This window comes from Heloderma suspectum, chromosome 3, assembly GCF_057233095.1.
Source record: "Heloderma suspectum isolate Gila_16-S chromosome 3, 16-S_ref, whole genome shotgun sequence".
Classification (NCBI taxonomy): Eukaryota; Metazoa; Chordata; class Lepidosauria; order Squamata; family Helodermatidae; genus Heloderma; species Heloderma suspectum.
This window is the reverse complement of record NC_139460.1, coordinates 15,069,285-15,091,194: the sequence shown is the minus strand read 5'-3', so window position 1 is coordinate 15,091,194 and position 21,910 is coordinate 15,069,285. Positions and strand designations below refer to the sequence as shown.

Below are 21,910 nucleotides of genomic sequence, written 5' to 3'. Positions count from 1 at the left end.
CCCGTCCGCCGTCGGCTCCCGCACGGGAGCTCCGGATTGGCTCGGCGGGGCCCTGCCGCGCCCCACGCGGCCGACCCGACCCGTCCCTCGCTCGCTCGCTGGCTGGCTGGGCCGAGCTCGGCCGCGTTGCTAAGGCAGAGGGGAGGGCGGAGGAGGCGACGGCCGGAGCAGCAGCGCCGCCGCTGCCGCCGCGATGGAGCCGAGGCGGCCGCGGCGCGAGCGGAAGCAGGCGGGCTCCGACTGAGGCGGCCGGACCGACGGACGGACGGACGGACGGAGGGGCCGCCAAGCCCGCCAAGCCCGCCCCCGCCAGCCGAGCCCTCGATGGGTCGCAGCAGCCCGCGCGGTAATCGCCTCTCCCTCCCTCTCTGCCGGGGCGACGGGGACGGGCCAGCTCCCGCTTCGGGACAGGTGGGGATTCGGTGGCTCGGACCGCTTCGGACGCGGCAGCCCTGCGCGCGGGCTCTCGGTCTCGGCTTCCCCGCAGCCTAGCCTAGCGCAGCCCTCCCTCAGCCCGCCGCTCTTCGGACGCGCCGGACGGCAACTCCCATCGGCCCCAGCCACGGCCTTTCCCCGCAGCCTAGCCTAGCGCAGCCTTCCCTCGGCCCGCCGCTCTTCGGAAGCGCCGGACGACAACTCCCATCAGCCCCAGCCACGGCCTTTCCCCGCAGCCTAGCCCAGCGCAGCCTTCCCTCGGCCCGCCGCTCTTCGGAAGCGCCGGACGACAACTCCCATCAGCCCCAGCCACGGCCTTTCCCCGCAGCCTAGCCCAGCGCAGCCTTCCCTCGGCCCGCCGCTCTTCGGAAGCGCCGGACGACAACTCCCATCAGCCCCAGCCACGGCCTTTCCCCGCAGCCTAGCCCAGCGCAGCCTTCCCTCGGCCCGCCGCTCTTCGGAAGCGCCGGACGACAACTCCCATCAGCCCCAGCCACGGCCTTTCCCCGCAGCCTAGCCTAGCGCAGCCTTCCCTCGGCCCGCCGCTCTTCGGAAGCGCCGGACGACAACTCCCATCAGCCCCAGCCACGGCCTTTCCCCGCAGCCTAGCCCAGCGCAGCCTTCCCTCGGCCCGCCGCTCTTCGGAAGCGCCGGACGACAACTCCCATCAGCCCCAGCCACGGCCTTTCCCCGCAGCCTAGCCCAGCGCAGCCTTCCCTCGGCCCGCCGCTCTTCGGAAGCGCCGGACGACAACTCCCATCAGCCCCAGCCACGGCCTTTCCCCGCAGCCTAGCCTAGCGCAGCCCTCCCTCAGCCCGCCGCTCTTCGGACGCGCCGGACGGCAACTCCCATCGGCCCCAGCCTTTCCCCGCAGCCTAGCCTAGCGCAGCCTTCCCTCGGCCCGCCGCTCTTCGGAAGCGCCGGACGACAACTCCCATCAGCCCCAGCCACGGCCTTTCCCCGCAGCCTAGCCCAGCGCAGCCTTCCCTCGGCCCGCCGCTCTTCGGAAGCGCCGGACGACAACTCCCATCAGCCCCAGCCACGGCCTTTCCCCGCAGCCTAGCCCAGCGCAGCCTTCCCTCGGCCCGCCGCTCTTCGGAAGCGCCGGACGACAACTCCCATCAGCCCCAGCCACGGCCTTTCCCCGCAGCCTAGCCTAGCGCAGCCTTCCCTCGGCCCGCCGCTCTTCGGAAGCGCCGGATGACAACTCCCATCAGCCCCAGCCACGGCCTTTCCCCGCAGCCTAGCCTAGCGCAGCCTTCCCTCGGCCCGCCGCTCTTCGGAAGCGCCGGACGACAACTCCCATCAGCCCCAGCCACGGCCTTTCCCCGCAGCCTAGCCTAGCGCAGCCCTCCCTCAGCCCGCCGCTCTTCGGACGCGCCGGACGGCAACTCCCATCGGCCCCAGCCTTTCCCCGCAGCCTAGCCTAGCGCAGCCTTCCCTCGGCCCGCCGCTCTTCGGAAGCGCCGGACGACAACTCCCATCAGCCCCAGCCACGGCCTTTCCCCGCAGCCTAGCCCAGCGCAGCCTTCCCTCGGCCCGCCGCTCTTCGGAAGCGCCGGACGACAACTCCCATCAGCCCCAGCCACGGCCTTTCCCCGCAGCCTAGCCCAGCGCAGCCTTCCCTCGGCCCGCCGCTCTTCGGAAGCGCCGGACGACAACTCCCATCAGCCCCAGCCACGGCCTTTCCCCGCAGCCTAGCCTAGCGCAGCCTTCCCTCGGCCCGCCGCTCTTCGGAAGCGCCGGACGACAACTCCCATCGGCCCCAGCCACGGCCTTTCCCCGCAGCCTAGCCTAGCGCAGCCTTCCCTCGGCCCGCCGCTCTTCGGAAGCGCCGGACGACAACTCCCATCAGCCCCAGCCACGGCCTTTCCCCGCAGCCTAGCCCAGCGCAGCCTTCCCTCGGCCCGCCGCTCTTCGGAAGCGCCGGACGACAACTCCCATCAGCCCCAGCCACGGCCTTTCCCCGCAGCCTAGCCCAGCGCAGCCTTCCCTCGGCCCGCCGCTCTTCGGAAGCGCCGGACGACAACTCCCATCAGCCCCAGCCACGGCCTTTCCCCGCAGCCTAGCCTAGCGCAGCCTTCCCTCGGCCCGCCGCTCTTCGGACGCGCCGGACGGCAACTCCCATCGGCCCCAGCCTTTCCCCGCAGCCTAGCCTAGCGCAGCCTTCCCTCGGCCCGCCGCTCTTCGGAAGCGCCGGACGACAACTCCCATCAGCCCCAGCCACGGCCTTTCCCCGCAGCCTAGCCCAGCGCAGCCTTCCCTCGGCCCGCCGCTCTTCGGAAGCGCCGGACGACAACTCCCATCAGCCCCAGCCACGGCCTTTCCCCGCAGCCTAGCCTAGCGCAGCCTTCCCTCGGCCCGCCGCTCTTCGGAAGCGCCGGACGACAACTCCCATCAGCCCCAGCCACGGCCTTTCCCCGCAGCCTAGCCCAGCGCAGCCTTCCCTCGGCCCGCCGCTCTTCGGAAGCGCCGGACGACAACTCCCATCAGCCCCAGCCACGGCCTTTCCCCGCAGCCTAGCCCAGCGCAGCCTTCCCTCGGCCCGCCGCTCTTCGGAAGCGCCGGACGACAACTCCCATCAGCCCCAGCCACGGCCTTTCCCCGCAGCCTAGCCTAGCGCAGCCTTCCCTCGGCCCGCCGCTCTTCGGAAGCGCCGGATGACAACTCCCATCAGCCCCAGCCACGGCCTTTCCCCGCAGCCTAGCCTAGCGCAGCCTTCCCTCGGCCCGCCGCTCTTCGGAAGCGCCGGACGACAACTCCCATCAGCCCCAGCCACGGCCTTTCCCCGCAGCCTAGCCTAGCGCAGCCCTCCCTCAGCCCGCCGCTCTTCGGACGCGCCGGACGGCAACTCCCATCGGCCCCAGCCTTTCCCCGCAGCCTAGCCTAGCGCAGCCTTCCCTCGGCCCGCCGCTCTTCGGAAGCGCCGGACGACAACTCCCATCAGCCCCAGCCACGGCCTTTCCCCGCAGCCTAGCCCAGCGCAGCCTTCCCTCGGCCCGCCGCTCTTCGGAAGCGCCGGACGACAACTCCCATCAGCCCCAGCCACGGCCTTTCCCCGCAGCCTAGCCCAGCGCAGCCTTCCCTCGGCCCGCCGCTCTTCGGAAGCGCCGGACGACAACTCCCATCAGCCCCAGCCACGGCCTTTCCCCGCAGCCTAGCCTAGCGCAGCCTTCCCTCGGCCCGCCGCTCTTCGGAAGCGCCGGATGACAACTCCCATCGGCCCCAGCCACGGCCTTTCCCCGCAGCCTAGCCTAGCGCAGCCTTCCCTCGGCCCGCCGCTCTTCGGAAGCGCCGGACGACAACTCCCATCAGCCCCAGCCACGGCCTTTCCCCGCAGCCTAGCCCAGCGCAGCCTTCCCTCGGCCCGCCGCTCTTCGGAAGCGCCGGACGACAACTCCCATCAGCCCCAGCCACGGCCTTTCCCCGCAGCCTAGCCTAGCGCAGCCCTCCCTCAGCCCGCCACTCTTCGGACGCGCCGGACGGCAACTCCCATCGGCCCCAGCCTTTCCCCGCAGCCTAGCCTAGCGCAGCCTTCCCTCGGCCCGCCGCTCTTCGGAAGCGCCGGACGACAACTCCCATCAGCCCCAGCCACGGCCTTTCCCCGCAGCCTAGCCCAGCGCAGCCTTCCCTCGGCCCGCCGCTCTTCGGAAGCGCCGGACGACAACTCCCATCAGCCCCAGCCACGGCCTTTCCCCGCAGCCTAGCCCAGCGCAGCCTTCCCTCGGCCCGCCGCTCTTCGGAAGCGCCGGACGACAACTCCCATCAGCCCCAGCCACGGCCTTTCCCCGCAGCCTAGCCTAGCGCAGCCTTCCCTCGGCCCGCCGCTCTTCGGAAGCGCCGGATGACAACTCCCATCAGCCCCAGCCACGGCCTTTCCCCGCAGCCTAGCCTAGCGCAGCCTTCCCTCGGCCCGCCGCTCTTCGGAAGCGCCGGACGACAACTCCCATCAGCCCCAGCCACGGCCTTTCCCCGCAGCCTAGCCTAGCGCAGCCCTCCCTCAGCCCGCCACTCTTCGGACGCGCCGGACGGCAACTCCCATCGGCCCCAGCCTTTCCCCGCAGCCTAGCCTAGCGCAGCCTTCCCTCGGCCCGCCGCTCTTCGGAAGCGCCGGACGACAACTCCCATCAGCCCCAGCCACGGCCTTTCCCCGCAGCCTAGCCCAGCGCAGCCTTCCCTCGGCCCGCCGCTCTTCGGAAGCGCCGGACGACAACTCCCATCAGCCCCAGCCACGGCCTTTCCCCGCAGCCTAGCCCAGCGCAGCCTTCCCTCGGCCCGCCGCTCTTCGGAAGCGCCGGACGACAACTCCCATCAGCCCCAGCCACGGCCTTTCCCCGCAGCCTAGCCTAGCGCAGCCTTCCCTCGGCCCGCCGCTCTTCGGAAGCGCCGGACGACAACTCCCATCAGCCCCAGCCACGGCCTTTCCCCGCAGCCTAGCCTAGCGCAGCCTTCCCTCGGCCCGCCGCTCTTCGGAAGCGCCGGACGACAACTCCCATCAGCCCCAGCCACGGCCTTTCCCCGCAGCCTAGCCTAGCGCAGCCTTCCCTCGGCCCGCCGCTCTTCGGAAGCGCCGGATGACAACTCCCATCAGCCCCAGCCACGGCCTTTCCCCGCAGCCTAGCCTAGCGCAGCCTTCCCTCGGCCCGCCGCTCTTCGGAAGCGCCGGACGACAACTCCCATCAGCCCCAGCCACGGCCTTTCCCCGCAGCCTAGCCTAGCGCAGCCTTCCCTCGGCCCGCCGCTCTTCGGAAGCGCCGGACGACAACTCCCATCAGCCCCAGCCACGGCCTTTCCCCGCAGCCTAGCCTAGCGCAGCCTTCCCTCGGCCCGCCGCTCTTCGGAAGCGCCGGACGACAACTCCCATCAGCCCCAGCCACGGCCTTTCCCCGCAGCCTAGCCTAGCGCAGCCTTCCCTCGGCCCGCCGCTCTTTGGAAGCGCCGGACGACAACTCCCATCAGCCCCAGCCACGGCCTTTCCCCCCAGCCTAGTCTAACCCAGCCTTCTTTCAGCCTGCCGCTCTTAGAAGTGCTGGACTACAACTCCCATCAGCCCCAGGCAGGGCGGTCCCCTGTGCCTCAGCCTTTCAGAGACTACAACTCCCGTTGGCCTCAGCCGTGGGAGTTGTACTCAGGCACCTCTGGAGGGCAACAGACTGAGAGAAGGCTGCTCTAACCCTTGAGCCACCCGTCCTCCCCGCCACGTGCTCTCCTGCCAAGTGCCCCACTTGTGTGACCCCCCTTCCCCACAGACCTACCTCTCAGACCCTCCCCCAAACTCTTTTCTCACCCCCTTGTGTTCCCCCCTCCCACCACACACGTTAGCCTTCCTCACAGCAGAACCACATTTGTTTAGTCGCCCTGCTTGTCTCGGGTTTGCTCCCCGCTAGCATAAGGAGCCCTCCCCTCCCCTCCCCTCACACTGGGGTCTTGCCCCCCTCCAGATCAGTCAACTGGGCACTTTGCCATTCATGTTTTTGTATGTTAGCCACCCCATTGCCACGGCTGTCTGGGCAATGGATGATTTCAAAGAATTTAAAGTCTCTTCACGTCTGCCACCCCACACCTCTCCTCTCCTGCCACGCTTCTCCTCTTCCCACCCTGTCGCTTGGTAAACTCTCCTTATTGCCGGTCGGCCTCGCTTAACCATCCACCTGAGCCCCTGCACCTGTTTTCTGCCTGCCCCATAGGTGCCCCACTTCAGTGTGCATGGGCTTTCTTTTTGTCTTGATGAACTTTTCACCCACCCCTCTCTCCTGACCCTGTCCCCCATTCACATCAGTTGTTCACCTCGGTAATTGTCACCCTCAGCAGCTCTTTTCCCCCTTACTCACTTCATTCATTCCTCCCCCAAGCCTGCCATGAATCCTGCCTGGTCACTGGTCCCCACACACCTTAATGTGAGCGTTCTGCTCTGTCACTCTCTCTGCCCAGCCACCTTGCTGGCTCATCTCCACAACCTCCTGTCCCAGCATAACTCTGATGATTCTGCCAACTCTCATGATTACAGTGACTTTTAGGAAAGAGGGGTAGCCATGTCTCCCACCCCATCTTCTCTCTCCTCTTCCATGGCCTGTCAGCATGTCTTCTTGGCAGGCTCTACTTTTGCCTCTAGGTTGGTTGCTGAAGGGAAGGAGGCAGCTGGCACCATTCAGGGGGCCAGATTTTGCCCAGGGAGTTGTCAGTTGCTGACCCACTGCACCTGTCTTAATCCCCTCTGTGTTCTGTGTTAACACAGATAACTTTCTCTCTTTCTCTTTGCACCCCCACATCTGCCTCATGTGGCCCAAGAGCATCTCCGCGCCCTCCAAGTTTCTGCACCTAAGCTTCATCTCTGGCCCCATTTTCATTTCTTGCCCTAACCCCCTGCCATCCCCCCAGCCAGGGACACACATCTGATTGTGTTTCACATTGTTCTTTGCAAGCACTTGATTCCTCCTTGCAATCCCCGTAGCCAGCCTGCCTCACTGATTCTGGCCTTACATTGCTTCCATCAACCTCTTTCTTTTGCAACCTCGCAGCATTGGGCACAGCGTGCCTTCATGCTCTTTGCTTATCCAGGATCCCTTCATATCCCTGTACTTGGCCAACTTCTCTGACCCTTCACTCCCTGTCCCTGCCTTGCCACCTATCTCCCTTATTCCTCCCTGATCTCAAACCTTCCATGATTCTAAATTGGTGCCAGTACCCTTCATATTTGCACATCTGATCTTTCTTCACCTTCCACACAAGAGACCCGGCTAGCCTTCACAAAAGCCTCCAACCAGCTTTGTGCTCCATACCTCAATGCAGTGTACCCTTATGACCCGACTCTACCCCATTTACTACTGAGCCCAATTCAAGATGCTAGTGCTTGTTCCATTGCTAGGAGAAATCCATTATGCATTTACAAAAGTGAGGGCCTTCCCTATGGTGGCACCCCAGCTGTGGAATGCCCCCCTGAAGGAGATATATAACTGGCACCAACTCTGTATTCTTTTGGGTGAAAAGTCAAAACTTTTTTATTTGCTCAGGCATTTTCAATGGATTGTTTTGTTTGCTGGTTGAATAGTCATGCATCTCAATTGTATGGATTTAATTTTTATTGTTGTAATATGTTAACCTGTTTTTAAATCGTATGTATTTGCTCTGGGATCTCTTGTGGATGAAGCAGTGGTTTATAAATGTTTAAAATAAGTAAATAAATGGTGTCATACCCGTCCCAAACTCAACCTTACACAGCGATCACACCTCAAAACTACAACGCTTCTTTACACCGTAACTCTTTCATACAAATCTCTGACCACTTTCTTATTTGCTGGTCCAGTTCCTCAACCCAGTTCTCATCTTTCCTCTGAGTGCCGTCCTCCCCAAACCTGAGTGATCTACCTCAGTATTCCTGCATAAATGTTCATTTGGCCCTACTTCACACCCATTCTGCCTTGACCCAGTGTTCCTCTTTCATCTCAAGCAAACCAAATCTGCTGTTTGCAACCCAGTTTTATTGTGCAAATCTATCCTATGGTTTCATCCAACCTCCTATTGGTCTAGCTCCCTGACCCCGGCACCTTCCCTAACCCAGCTCCTTGCTGACTCTTTTTCGCATGCATCTCTTCACTGTTCGCCACATCCCTGTATCCTAATTTTTTAAAATGTCATTAACGGGGAGAGCAATCCTATGGCTGCTAGACACTGCCTAGGTGGCCATAGGATTTTTCAGCTTCTGGGAACCGAGGTCATCCGACCTTGGTTCCCAGAAACTGCAGTCCCTTCCCCCTCATAGCCAGCATGGCTCTTTGCATGCTGCCACTGTCTCTGCGCTCGTAAACGGAGCACAGAGAAGACAAAAACGGGGTGTTCCCGGGGGCAGGAAGAGGAGGAGACTGTGGAAGCTGTTATAGACAGCTTCCTATCCAGTCTCCAGGCCCCTTCTCTCCCCCTTCCCGAAGCTGTAGCTAGATGCCTGAAAACACGCGTCTAGCCACAAATGCAAGGCAGCTGGAACACAGAGGAGAGGATCCCCTCCGTGCTCCGTCCACCCTGCATTGGATAAGCATCAGCCACTGAGTTCGGAGGCTGACGTCTATCTCCATAGGATTGTGCCCTAACTTGCCTTATCCACCCTCTATTTAACCTCTTGACTTATGTTACTTGTCTCTTTCCCTTTGTACATCCCTCTCCTTTACCCTCTCTGCTTCCTGAACCCATATTACTTCCCTGCCTTTTGACTGAGTAGTGTTCTCCGTTCCTTTCTCATTTGTGTTCTCCCATTCCATTTAAGCTTCCCAGTAGACTACGGCTCTGATCCGTTTCACAGCCCATCACTCACCTCTTCCCAGTTTGCACAGAATTTCCATCCTTGAGTCCATGCTGCTCATTGCACTCCTTTTCGACACCCTTTCTTAATCCTTAATGTCATTAACTTGACTTCATTCAGTTGCTGTACTCTACCTTTGCCCATCCCTCCCACTCACTTTTGTCTTTTGCTTAGTACTGTTCCATCAGAATCCATATTTCATGTTCTCTACACAAGTTCTCTTCTTACCACCCTGCTTAGCAGATGCATCTGAAACGACAGTCCATATTCACGTCCCTCCCCTTTCATTGCACTTACAGTTGACCACAACCTTGTTCTTCACATAAACATTTTCCCTACAGTTTCAGGTTCACTTGCTCTGGGAGCCCAATCTAGTCTTCCTAGGGTCCCAGTCCAGCCCTCTAGGGTTCTCCAGATGGCAATACCTCCTTTCCCTAGCCACTGCTAATGCGGAGGGACCATAGCTCACTGGGTAGAGCTTCTGCTTTGCACGAAGAAGGTCCTAGATTCGATCCCCGGCATCTCCAGGTAGGTAGGCAAAACTCTTGCCTGAAACCCTGGAAAGGCACAGCCAGTCAGTGTCGACAACACTGGGCTAGATGGACCCAGGGTCTGACTCAGTATAAGGCAGCTTCCGATGTTCCTATGCAGTTTCCAGGCTTTTGTGCAGTTTTTTAACGCATTCTAAAAGGTTGAAATGCCTCTCGTAAGGCTTAGTTACTGACAGAACTTTAGAGCACAATCCTATGCATATTTAGGCAAAAATAAGTTCTACAACTCCCAGCATCCTCCAGCCAGCCATGCTGGCTGGGGGATACTGGGACTTATAGGACTTATTTCTGTCTAAATATGCATAGGATTGCACCTTTAAGCTAAAAAACCTGATATTTTTGGCCCTGCCTCTTTTGTCTTCAGCCCTGCCCACTACTAGAATGCAGCCCCGGAGAGCTTCTCTGAAATTGAATTCAGCCCTTGAGATGAAGGAGGTTCAACACCCGTGCCCTAAGGCAACTCATCTTTCCTATGTTAAGAAACAATAAAACAATCCGAATAGGAGAATAGCTCTTCTTTATGAGGAAACAAAAATCTGTTTATATGAATGCGAGAAAGATCGGAGTGCTTGAAAACAGTATAAGAGCAGCAGAAAATAACTGGGCCCAATTTTCACCTTTTTACAGCAGATAATTGCCATGCAAGGTTATGCGGGGAAACATTTGGAGAGTAAATTTGCTCCTTTGTTTTTGACATTGTGAAAAGGAAAAACTCTTGTCGTTGTGTTCTTTTCTGCAGGGAAAAAAGGGGGAAATATTGAGGTTTCGGTCAGGCCGACCAGCTGTGCCAGCAAGTGGGGACCTCTCGACTGACTTCATGGCCTGCTTTGCACTCTGTTAATATTCCAGCCTCTTTGCATACCATTTGGGGAAGCTCTTCTTAGAACTTTGCTCCTCTGTCTGCTGCTGAGCAAAGTGAAATGGCAAGACGTCAGTGACTTCAGTGCACAGCAGTCTGCTCTACCAGCCTGCCCTATGAATGGCACTGTCACTTTAATAATTCCATGTCGAGGGATTACTTTCAATCCTCTTGGGCTTAATACAAGTAAGGATCAGAGGGACGTTAAAGGCCAGAAGGCAGGGTGGAGAAAATAAAAATGAAAGTGGCTGCTGTTTGGATAACCGAGTGAAACAAGGGAGCTTTTTCCCCAGAATGCAGAAGACCATTGTGTGCACCCAGTGCTGTATCTAACTGGCAAAAGTCAGCTGTGAATGCAGCAAACAAAGTCCCTCTGAACTGCTTCTGTCTTCCTCCAAAATTTATTTGGATTATTTGAGAACTGGTTTGAAGCTTAGAGGTGGTTTCGGAATGTGTTGGATTAATAGGACTGCCAAGACTTGGACCGTGCCTTAATTGTATTTCCTACATTCACTTCTACAAAAAAACAACAACCCTTGGCTGTCACAAGAGGGATTCTTATACAATTTTGTAGGATGATGGGTGTTTTCTCTTGTATATTTTTATAGATTGGGAAATATTTTACAGATTTTGACAACTGCTTTGGCAAAAATTCTCTATACTTTTTCTTCCCTCCCCGTGGTATTCCATTGGGTGGTGTCGGAAGTTTTTAATTGGAGAAAATTGTGAGCGCCACCGTGGAAAATGAAGATATAGAGTCCTGTTTCTAAGCTGAACTGTGTAAGTGTTTTGAATCAGATGGCAGATTTCTGACCTCACAAGACAATCCCAGTGGGACTCTGTGTTGATACCGGTAAATAAGTGCTTGCATCCAGTGCCAGAAATAACTGCGAGAATGCCAGTCAAGAAGAAAGGTGGGCAATGAAGCTTCCTATCTCATTTTTGTCTGTCTTTTTAAGAAACTGGATTTGTCATCCATGCAATTTTACATTAAAAGCATTTGAATGGGAGAATGAAATTGTTGTTTGTTTTTCTGTGGAGAAAAAATGAAAGAGAAGCATTTCATGCATTTTAGTTTGCATACAAAAGGATTTTTTTTACTTCAATTGGAATTGCTTGAGAATCAGCTAGGACTCATTTGGATATGAAATTTTGTTTTCTTAAAATATTTTTGGCTTTTGTAGCATTGTGGGCAGGGAGAATGGGAAGGAGAGTTCCAGTTACTTTATTTGTGTAATCATTGCAGCAGAAACCATTTAAAAAATAAAATAAAAACAACCACAATTTCTCTGTAGTACTTTGTTGTGAGTTTAGGATTTATGGAACAGCTTCTAAGTAAAATTTGATTTTTTTAAAGCTGCAGTCCTATGCGCACTTACCTGGGAGTCAGCCCCATTTAATGCAATGGAGTTTACTTCAGAGTCGACATATACAGGATTGTACTGTAGAAGTGTTTAATTGCCAAAGCGAATAGATTATACTAAGATGGTAAAATCTTTCAACAGTGTCACTGGTACTTTTTAGAAATATCTCTAAAATAATGACAACAATATTTCTGTTATCTTATAGATGTCATTTAACCAACAAAATAAATAGAAGATGATTGAAGATCTCCCTCCCAAGACTTATGTTAAATAAAACTGTTTATAAAAGCAATATGATTTTATTAATATATTTTTTATTTGAACTAGTGTTGGTAATCTTATGTAGCTGTAGCTAAGCAGTATTTTTTAAACTAGGCATGTATTTCCCCCCTCCCTGCAAACTTTACAAATATGTGTATACAATATATATGATGAGTGGATAATATAGGGGCTGGGCTTGGCTATTGTGAGGACCTGGGGTGGAGTTTTAATAATGCATCTTCGTTCTGCATATAGAGACAAATTTCTAGCCACTCCAGTGCATTCCTTGGCACTCTGGTGCACTTGTTGGTCCAGGTTTTGTCTGGACCATAATAGTGTTTCTAGTGCTTTATTTTTCCTTATAGGAAATGAATGGCAAACATTCCCTTGTGTGAGAGAAAGTTAAAAGAGTGCCCCATAGCCCTTGGGACATAATTGTGCTTGGGGCTAAACTTGTTCTCTGCCCCTTTTCACCCCACCCATTGGGATTCTAGCCTGTTCCTATTTGCAGTGTTCTGGGTTCTGTTTCTTTGTTCCAGTAGAGTTTGACATAACCATATTCTCTTGGGATTTGGACTTCAGGAAGTATAGATATAATCAGTGAAGGAAAAGCAGAGGGTAAAGACCACTGATGCTATTGCTCACCATAATTTCTGCCTTTGCTTTTCACAGATAAGGCACTAATGATGATACTCATATGACTCTGCTTAATACTTATAGTGTGCCTGATTTGCGTTTTACTCTTTGGAAAGTATAGATATGGACCACTAAAAGCAGAAGAGAAAAGATCAACCGATGCTATTACTTAACAGGAGTTATGACAAAGCATCAGAGACCATTGCCACTTCCTCTTTCATTGGCCATATCTATACTTTTATAACTGTAAATCCCAAATCATTAGTACTGTAACTACCATGCAGAGTTGGGGAGGGGGAATAGCTCAATGCTAGACAACATGTTTGCATGTAGAAGGTCCCAGGTTCAATACCTGGAATCTCCAGGTAAAGCACCTTGGGTTGCAGGGCTGGGAAAGACCCCTTCTTGAGACCTTGGAGAGCCACTACCAGAGCAAGTAGCACTGGGACAGGTGGATCAGTGGCCTCTGACCTTGAACATATGTGGCAGCTTCATCTGTTCAGTGTCACCATTGGTATCATCGTGGATCTATTCCCTTATTACTGCTGCTAAGATCAGAAGAGGTGTGACATGGTAGCACACCAACCCTATTTTAGTATATGGTGTGGTTCCTTTTACTGCCGGTGGTACTGATGCTGCCATTTGCCACAATGGTTGGAACTCTTGACGATTACTATAGTGTCTGTTCAGGAAAATACGCCTAGTACCACTTAGACGTACTGGTGCTATGCCGCCACGTCTGCTGTCAAGCAGTTGTTCACTTAGAATAAAGCCAGAGGATAAGTGTTCTTACAGCAAGGCTAACGCTTCTGAGTTTGTGCTAGAAAAGGTGATGATGCTAGAATTCAGCTACTTTTTATAATCTGCCGGGTCTGTCATTGCATGGAGGCGAGGGTTTCCTCACTCACAATAAGATGAAGGCTCTGTCCACATTTGTGAGGTGGACAGTATGTGGAGCTGCCCCCTCTACTGAAGTGAATTGGGAAGCTAGCTTGAACAAGAGCTCAGCATGTGTATCGCAGTGCAGATGGAGCCCTGGCTTGAGGTGATAGCAGATACTCTTCTTTGCACATTTAAAGACTGGGCATTTTTGGCATTATGCAGTAACCTTCACCCCTTTGAAAATATTGGCAATGGGCACTGCTAGGCCTGGGTCCTTGGGGCCCCAGCCCTGAATATATTTCCAAGGGCCCTGGATCTATTTGCCAAAGCGCTGAGTATCTGTTGGTTCCAATGGAAAAGTGTTTTGTTTTCTAAGCTGAATTGCCATGCAAGAAGGCAATTTTCAAGGGGGAATTACAACTGAGGAGGGAAGGGTTCAAGCTCCACCATGGCAATGAAGCTTTGAAAAAAAGCTTTTCCCATTGGTTTGGGATGATCTGGGGCACGGTGCAAATTAATTGGAAGAATGCATTTAATTTCTCAACCAATAATCTCAAATAAATTAGATGGCTTTGCCTCCTGTGAAATTTAAATTCTAATAATTCTAACTTTGCAAAACAAGAAATAAATTAATTGAGTTTTCTCACACTGAATACAATGGGATCTTGTACCTAATGCATTTGTATATACTCAGAAATGCTGGTTACCATATCTCACATTAGGGTTTTGTTCTCTTGATGCAATCGTTTTAATATGTCCGTTCTTTGTTTCAACAGGCAAATGCCTGTTATCCTTCATCATCTAATCCAAATTTAACCCGATTTGGCCAACACTGGGAACAGTTCAAAGGATTAGCAACATTAAATATAGCTTTGCTCATACATGAAACAAACTTATCTTCCAGTGATGTGGTTATTGTTTTTTCATGTTTCATAAATCTGAAAATAGAGATGTCCTAAATAAAACAAATCATAAGCACCCTAAATTTGTTTCAGACTAAATAAAAACTGTGTTAAATCTACAACCTATAGAACAGCAAGAAATCTTTGCCTGAAATCCATTTTCAATGGATAATGTTTATCCTAATCAATGAAGAAAAGTAATAGCATAAATGGAAGCATCCAGTTAATATGGTGTGAGAGACATGTTGGTGCCTGAGTAGAAAATTTAAATCAGCCGCAGGCCACTTTTGACCCTCCAGATGCAGTCGATGAGGGATGATGGGAGTTGTAAGCCAAAATATCTGGAGTAACACAAGTTGCCCATCCTTATTTAAATGGCACCCTCCCCCAAAGCTGATAAAATAGCATTGGATCCAAAGGTTCACTTCCTCCAACAGAGGAAGATTCCTTTATCAGAGGAAAGAGGTCATTGGATCCAATCCATAATAAACTAAATAATGGCCATTGCTGCTCTTTAATGGTGACTCAAAATCTATCTCCCCTTCCCTAATGGTAGGGTTGGCCATGGCATGAAGAGTCGAGAATAGTGCTTATATTTATTACATTTGTATATCCCTCAATAGCCAAAACTTTCTTCATTACAAATTGATCATGTTGCCAAGAATGTGTAAATTCATCATCCTACTCCGCATTTTATCTGACCAAGCAAACAGTTGTAAAGGGGCTATTCTGTATGGGTGTTAAGATGATTGAGCAGTTTCCTGTGAAAGCAGCAAAAAGGAGTTGACTTCAAGTACAGCTCTGGGGTAAGATAGTATAGTCCTACAAAAGATAACCCAAATATTAACTTAGAGCCATGAGGACGTGTACACTTAACTGGAAAACATTATTGGTAATACTGCTACTAAGAGTAAAAGAACAAAGGGGGGAGTTTTTTAAATAATTAACACTCCTGGCTCATGTTAAAGAGGAAGGCTACAATCCTAAGCACACTAGTTTGCAAGTGCCATTGAACTCAATGAGACTTAGGTTTGAGTTGCAATTGAGTTGAGACTGCAAATGTATAGGATTTGCAGTGCAAGCCAAGTTGTAGGCTAAACCTACTCAAAGTAAGCTGATCACTCTTGTAAGCACATTATTCTTTGCCTGCAAAGCTAAATTGAAATACAGCTATCAAGGTAGCTTCTCTTTACCTCAAGAATCCCTCTAGGAAAACCAAATTAGTGGGAATTAATGTTTGGTTTCCCAGATGGAGCCTACGTTGCTGGAGCTTGGGGCCAAAAAGGACTTGCAGGAACAGGGCTAAGAGCAGAGGGAGGGGCAAGGTCTGCATCCCTTTTGCCCTTGACATTCTGCCCTTTTAACGTGAATGGGGGCAGATCTGCATTTAGAGACAGAGCTGCTGCTTCATGTATAGTTTGGGGCACTGGGTTCCTTTTTAGATACGTGCCGGGTAGCTCAACCCACCTTGTGCAATTCCAGATCCAATGATTGCAGAATGTGTTAACAAGTGATTTAAATGGTTAAATTTTCTTGGACCATACCATTTCAGGCTGCAAGTGTTTTCTGCCCACAGAAAACACTTGCAGGGCAGCGTTTTGTTTTTTCCCCTTCATAGGAGAATTTTCAAAGAAGTGGTCCCCACCTGCCACGTAAAGTAGTACATTCCAGGAAAAACTTTACCACTTGTTCCTATAGAAAGGGCCAGTTTGCACGAACATGGGACCAGATGGTGCCCATAGTGGGCAGATGGCTAAAATTTGTGCCAGGGAAAAATTGGGACCTATTCTGTAACTTGCCATCCACCCACAAAAAAATAACACTAAAGGAAAAAGGGAAATGCATGATGGAAAAATGCTTATGTTAAATAACTGAATGTTCAAGAAAATTATTATTTTAATTGTCAGTAGAAGAACAACGACATGTAAAGGCATGTTTTGATTTTCTTTCAAAGTTAAAAAAAATAGAAGGGTGGGGTTTTTTTGGTGGCGGTTAGAAAATCAGTTTGCATTACTGTTCCTTTGACTGAATATGTATTGAGGTTTTCTTTGCTTGATAGGTAATCAAATCTTGCCCAAATTTGTCAGCTTTTTTCCTTTTTGGACTTACGAGGCAGATATTTACAAGGTTGCCAGATGGCAAACATCAGGTGGTCCAATACTGTTTTGAAAGGCAATGCATTTTGGCTGCATAGTATGCATTTTCTTCTATAATATATCTTCCCAATAATTCCTGCCTGATAATGGGTTTGGGGTCTTCTTATAGACTTAACAAGGGATTGGATCTGTTACAGAAGTTCTGTATTACTGACAATTTCATAATGTTCTGTTGGTTCGCGTGAAAGTCTTAGTCTCTCACAAGCTGCGCTGGATACCATTGTCACATTATTCATATTTGGATCATGATTGTAAACAGTCGCACCAAAATCCGGGACTTACTGTTTGGTCTGCAGGATAATCAGATGACTAAAAAGCACTTGAGTATAACGATGCTGTTTGTGCAGAGAAAAAAAATGATCTCACTTAAACAAGGCTGAGCTAATTCAGCACAAAACAACAGCTCATCTGGTAGATATTGTTTAGTTGAACTTCCAAAAGGCTTTTCACAAAGTCCTTCACCAAAGACTCCTGATCAAATTTAGCAGTCTTGGGATAAGAGGAAAGATCCTTGTATGGATAGGTAATTCATTAAAGAACAGAAAGCAGAGGGTAGAGATAAATGTTCACTTCTCACAATGAAGGGATATAAACAGTGGGGTCCGCCAAGAATCTGTACTGGAATCTGCTTTTTAACTTTTTATAAATGATCTGGAGTTAGAGATGGACAGTGAGGAAGCCAAGTTTGCTAATGACGCCAATTTATTTAGGGTGGTTAAAACAAAAAGGGATTGCAATGAGCTCCAGAAGGATCCCCCCAAACTGGGAAAAGAGGCATTAAAATGGCAAATGCAGTTCAGTGTAAGCAAGTGTAAGCAGATGCACATCGGGGCAAAAAATCTTAACTTCACATATATGCTAATGGGGTCTGATCTGGCCAAGAAAGAGGGGTTGTGGTCGATAGCTGGATCAAAACATTGACCCAATGAGACCCTGAGGAGGGAGATGAACCATGGAGAACAGTGATTGATCAGAGATAGGGACCAGAACATTTGGCCTGTCCTTTGATATATAAGGACAATTGATGAATATGCCATGAGCATCGGTGTATAAAACTGGTGTCAGTTTGTAATAGCTACTTACAGTTTTCAGCAGCCTTGTAAATAGGCTCATAAAAGACACTAGCCTGCAATTATTATTATTATTATTATTATTATTATTATTATTATTATTATTTTACTAGCCTTCTGGGGGCTGGTAAAGGAGGAAAGGAGAGTGTATTTCTATGCTGGCTGCATTTCTATGCTGGTGGAGGAGGAATTCAGTACACTGGGTTCCTTCACACTGGGCTTTTATCCTGCGATTGAGACTGCTCCTTCACGGAGGTTTGAGGGCTCTTTACGTGACCCTCCTGCACTAGATGCCTTTTGTTCTGTTTTTAAATAGATTGCAGATAATGAGCTATCAAATTACACCATTGTGTTCCGCTTCAGTTTCCTCCCTCAAAAGAGTTAAAGCAGCCAGAAGAGGCACGAGATCAATGACAGATAATGGAAAATTCAGATAAAGGGTGGGGGGGGGGGAGGAAAAGGGAAGGGAAAAAGGAAGCGTGTGAAAAGGGAGTCAGTTGTGATCCTGCATTTAAAACAGAAGCAGAAAGCCCTGTTTTAAATGGAGGATTTTAGGCTGGTGTAGAAATACCCACTTTCTCCTCTGCTAGCTCACTCGCTTGCTTGTATGGGATTCCATACACTTGCCTGCATGCAATTCCTTGTTGCCCATGGCTACCAGGCAAGTGCTTAAATACAAGGCTGGTCCACAGGAGCTCACAAGTCCCACCATGAGTGAGATCTGTAAGTTTTTCCCATGTGGCAGTTGAAAAGGAAACAGGAAGTGCATGTCCGGGGGAATGGCATTTTCCCAGCTATAAAATACTGGAGTTCTTAGTTTTGGGGGAAATGTGATATTCGTATAACAAAAGCATAGTGTTGAGGGGTGATACGTGGGCTGTATGAAACAACAAAGTAATATTTATTTATCTGAAACATTTTTACCCCGTTCTTCAGCTGAAAAAGACTCCCAAGAGTAGATTACAATGACCAGTAAGGCAATCCCCCTGCCCCTGGGAATGAGAGAGAAGGAAAAGGGAGTGGGAGAGAGAAGGAAAACAAACTCAAGCAGTATTTCTTAGTTACAATGTCGTTATAATGAGAGGCTGGAATAGAAACAGCTGAAAGAGAAAAGGAGCTAAAAGTTGCTGGTTTCTTAGCTGAGCCTCTCAAATGGTCCTGCTTCCCTTCTCCTCATCAATGGCTGCCTGACAACATGGCTTCTGCCAGATCACACCTGGCTTCTCCACGGAACTAATGGTGGCCCTGTTTTCTCCTTTGCTGTAGCCTGATGGGATACAATAAATAGATATTTACTGCCTACACACATGTACAGCAATGCCAGGTGGAACAGCAGAGAGGCCCCAAGAAAAACATCCTACCTGTCTGACAAGATTGGCGTTGGGAAGAACAATTATGAGATCTGTGGGGTTTCCATAGCCACCCCTCCACATATTGCTTAGGGCAGGGGTGGGCAACCTGGGCCCCTCCAGATATTTTGTACTATGCCTCCTATCAGCTCCAGCCGGCATGGCCAATGGTATTGGATTGTGGGAGTTGTAGCCCAAAATATCTGGAAGCCTAGAGGTAGTACATTTGGTGTTTGTTTGTTTTGCTTTATGGGACATTCTCAAGAAAAGGTTGATAGTCAGCCTTTTGGGGGGGGGGAATGTGTGGCCCTCCAGATGTGGTAGGACCACAACTCCCATCAGCCAGCATAGCCAAAGGTGAAGGATCATGGAAGTTATAGTCCCACATCTTCTGGAGGGCCACACGTTCTCCATCCCTGGGGTAGACAGTGGACAGAGTTCAGAACTGGACATGCTGGATGCCTTCAAAATCAATGATACTACCAAAGCGTTGCTGTCTTATACTGCATCAGATCAACCATCCATTTAACTCCATATTGTCTGCACTGTCTGACAACAGATATCTCAAAATCTTTCTCAGTCCTGGCACTGGAGAGCCTTTCAAATGGAGATTCCAGGAACTGAACATGGACACTTGTGGATGCAAAGTGCGTGCTTTGCTCTTAAGGTTACTTAAGCGACTGCATTTTCAGATCATGGACCATGTAACTGCTGAGGGAACACTGAAAATACGTAAGCCTCAACCCAAGAATAAACTCATAGTTCTAATGCATTGCATTTCTTCCTGTTTAAGCTGGATTGCAGTCAAGGCAGGCCAAAAACAAGGATAGCATTTCCACCTCATTAGCTTGAATTTAAAATAATGTGATTAACACGATCTAATGCTGTGCTGTGTTCTGGGTTACAGTTTCTGCAACTGGTGGCTCCCTTTGCTGTTTTTCATATTTCACCTCCCTTTGGCCTAGGGTCGCCATATTTTAGCGACTTTTTAAAAAGCACCCTGACATCCAGAAATGTAGCTGGTGAACCTCTTTCCTGTCATGGGGATAAAAGTGGAGGCGAGAGGAGGGGAAGGAGGTTTTGCCTGTTAAATGTCTTGATGTCGTAGTGCTATTAAAGGCACAGGAGCAGGGCCAGTAAAAAATGTTGGCAGCCCTAATTTGATTCCAGGAAGGGCCAAGATGTGGGAGGGAGAATTAACCCTTTTTCCCTGCCTCCCAAAGGTCCTATTAGCCTCATGGTGAAGAAAAATCCACTGTGGAATAAAAGCTTCAGGAGAATTAGCAAAACAGCAATGGGAGAGGTGGAGGGTTAAATAGATATAGAATGGAAGTGGCCTTATACTTGTCCAGCATTGCTCACCTGACTGGCAGCAGTTCTCCAGGCAGTGCTGGCTTCAGGTCAGAGCCAGCCCTACTATTAGGCAGGGTGAGGCAGTTGCTTCGGGCAGCAGATGCTGGGAGGCAGCAGCAAGATCTTTAAGGAGAGAGCTGTGCACTTTGCAGCCTCCTCTGCGTCCCTTAAGTTAGCCTGCTGCCTTCAGATTCTGTGGAGGACATCACCTCATCATTAGTGGTGAAGACAGATTTCATCTGTCTGTCCAGACAGAAGTTGTACATGGAATGGGAGGGCGCCATCTTTTGTGAACCGCCCAGAGAGCTTTGACTATGCGGAGGTATAGAAATATAACAAATGAAATGAAATCTTGTCCTTCACCTCAGGCAGCAAAATGTCTTGGGACAGCCCTGCTCCAGGTTTTCGAGGGCCCTTGGGCAAGACACCCTCAATAGCCCCTTCCCTCCATGAATCTACCTTCTCAGTGCCATTGTCATCAGCTGCTCTTCCTCTTCCTCTTTCTCTCGCTCACTTGACAGGCAGAGAGCCAGGGAGCAAGTCGGTCTCTTCACTGCACCGCCACTGTTCTGTGGGTCAGAAAGAGAGGCAGGTGAACAGCACTGAAGTTGAGGAGCAACTCCAGGGGCTCTTGTCAGTGGGCCCTTGTTGAGGTGTGGGCCCTCGGCAGGTGCTCAGCCATGCCCACCCTTATCCCCAGGGTCTCAGGCAGAGAGGGATGATTCCCATAATCTCTAACCTGGTAATTTAACAGAAGATGCCAGGTATTGAATGTAGGGCCGTTAACCCCCTCCCTCTCTGCAGTGTGGTCCCAATCCTGATCTTCCCGCCCCTGCCAAAGGAAGTGAGGAAGATGGCTACCAGGAAGAGGGCCTTTTCTGCCGTGGCACCCTGGCTGTGGAATGAACTCCCTAGAGAGGTTCGCCTGGCGCCTGCGTTGTACTCCTTCTGGCGCCAGGTGAAGACCTTTTTATTCTCCCAGTATTTTAGCTTTTTAGCTTCCTAGTCTTTTAGCTGTGGTGTTTTAAATCTGTATTTTAAATCTCTGCATTGCTGCTAGGTTTTATTCTGCTTGTACTGATATACTGTGGTTTTAAGCTTTCATATTTATATTGTTTTATGCTGTGCTTTGTGGTTTTAATTTTTATGAATCACCCAGAAAGCTTCAATTATTGGGCGGTATATAAATGAAACAGACAAACAAATAAATAAATAAATAGAGCTGTCATGCAAAACACCGAGCCGACTTGGTCTCTGTTGTTCCAGAGGGCAGTACTAGAATCGATGAGTGGAAATTGTGAGGAAGTAGATTCTGGCTAAATGTTAGGGGAAGCATTCTAACAGTATGGGGAGTGGATGCTGGGGGCTCCAATGTTAGTGGGGTGCTGAATCCGCTCCGGGTTTCAGTCAGAACTCTAAAGGAGCTATTTTGCACCTTGGTTAGCGCCTTTAGGGTTCTGACTAAAACCCAGAGAGGATTCACTTCCCCATTGGCCACCAGCCTCCACTGGGTAAGAGCTGTTCAACAGTGGCACGGACTGGTTCAGGAGGCAGTGGCATCTCCTTTGCTGGGGCATTAAGTAGAGACTGGATGGCCATCTCTCAGGGACACTGTGGCCCTGTTCCGATGCACATTGGGGAAGGGTGATTAGGCTAACCATGGTGCATGGTGGTTACCGCTAATCAAGTGCTACTGCCGCATGTGCAGGTAACCATGTTCTGCAATGTGGTTAGACTAATCATTCTCTAACCACCCTCCCACCCACAGGAAGCTGCAGTCCTCCGGATGGGCGGCCATG

General features: G+C 51.0%; 1 protein-coding gene across 1 annotated transcript in view; it reads left to right on the top strand.

Annotated features, from left to right (window-relative positions):
* Positions 1-136: 136 nt before the first annotated feature.
* DLG2 (discs large MAGUK scaffold protein 2) overlaps positions 137-21,910 on the top strand; it is a 1,591,953-nt gene continuing 1,570,179 nt past the window's right edge. The window contains exons 1-2 of the mRNA XM_084842537.1: positions 137-411; positions 10,019-11,052. Of these exons, the coding sequence (XP_084698663.1) occupies positions 11,034-11,052 (19 nt within the window). The 5' untranslated portion in view covers positions 137-411; positions 10,019-11,033. The remainder of the gene's footprint in view (positions 412-10,018; positions 11,053-21,910) is intronic.